General features: G+C 77.6%; 1 protein-coding gene across 10 annotated transcripts in view; it reads right to left on the bottom strand.

The window, feature by feature from the left end:
- The window catches only part of SF1 (splicing factor 1), a 14097-nt gene extending 13875 nt beyond the window's left edge, over window positions 1-222 (bottom strand). For 9 of the 10 annotated variants that reach the window (XM_027856273.1, XM_027856279.1, XM_027856275.1 and 6 more), the window contains exon 1: window positions 129-222. In XM_027856273.1, coding sequence (XP_027712074.1) covers window positions 129-159 — 31 coding nt within the window. In that variant the 5' untranslated portion in view covers window positions 160-222. The remainder of the gene's footprint in view (window positions 1-128) is intronic. The other variant, XM_027856276.1, reaches the window with a different exon arrangement.
- Between the last annotated feature and the right edge of the window lie 453 nt (window positions 223-675).

The following is a 675-nucleotide window of genomic DNA, read 5'->3' as shown; positions in this document are numbered from 1 at the left end:
CCCAGGCCCCGGCCCGCTCCCCCCCGGCCCCGGCGGCGGCGGCGGCGGTGGCGGCGGCTCGAAGGCCCGCTTGGGCCCGGGCCCCGGGGGGAGGCCGGGCGGGGCCGCGGCCGGCGGGTGCAGCTTACCCAGCGGCGTGGCGTTCGCTCCGGTCGCCATGGTGCCCCCGGGGACCGGCGCCGGCGGCGGCTGGGGCGGTGACGGTGGCTCCGGGGCGGCGACTTGGGCTTCGACTTCGCGAACCTTCGCGGGGTCGCGGCGCGGGCGGCGAGCCTCCTCCGAGCGGACCGGACCGGACCGCGAGCGAGCGCGAGCTTCTTCCTCTCACGCGGCGGGCGCGGCGGCGACGACGGCGGGCGGGCGGCGCGAGACGCACAAAGAGGGAGGAGGGGGGCGCCGGGGACGGGGAGGGGCGGGCCAGCGGACAGGGCGCCAGCCGCCGATTGGTGGAGGGTCGGCCCGGGGCGGGGATGGGAGCGCTCGGATTGGCGGAGCTGGGGCCGGGCGCTGGGTGAGCCGGGATTGGCCCGAGCCGTTAGGAGGAGAGAGGAAATGGCGGCGGGGGTGGGAGGGGGCGCGGTGCGCTCTCCATTTGTTACTGCGCGAACGGAGTTCTAGGCTACCTGGATGCGTGTGGGGGATGGAGGCGAACTCTATGACGTCAAGGAGCAGCGG

The sequence above is a fragment of the Vombatus ursinus genome, unplaced genomic scaffold (assembly GCF_900497805.2).
Source record: "Vombatus ursinus unplaced genomic scaffold, bare-nosed wombat genome assembly UNPS02011369.1, whole genome shotgun sequence".
Classification (NCBI taxonomy): Eukaryota; Metazoa; Chordata; class Mammalia; order Diprotodontia; family Vombatidae; genus Vombatus; species Vombatus ursinus.
Note: the sequence above shows the minus strand (reverse complement) of the source record. Positions and strands in the feature narration are given on the sequence as shown.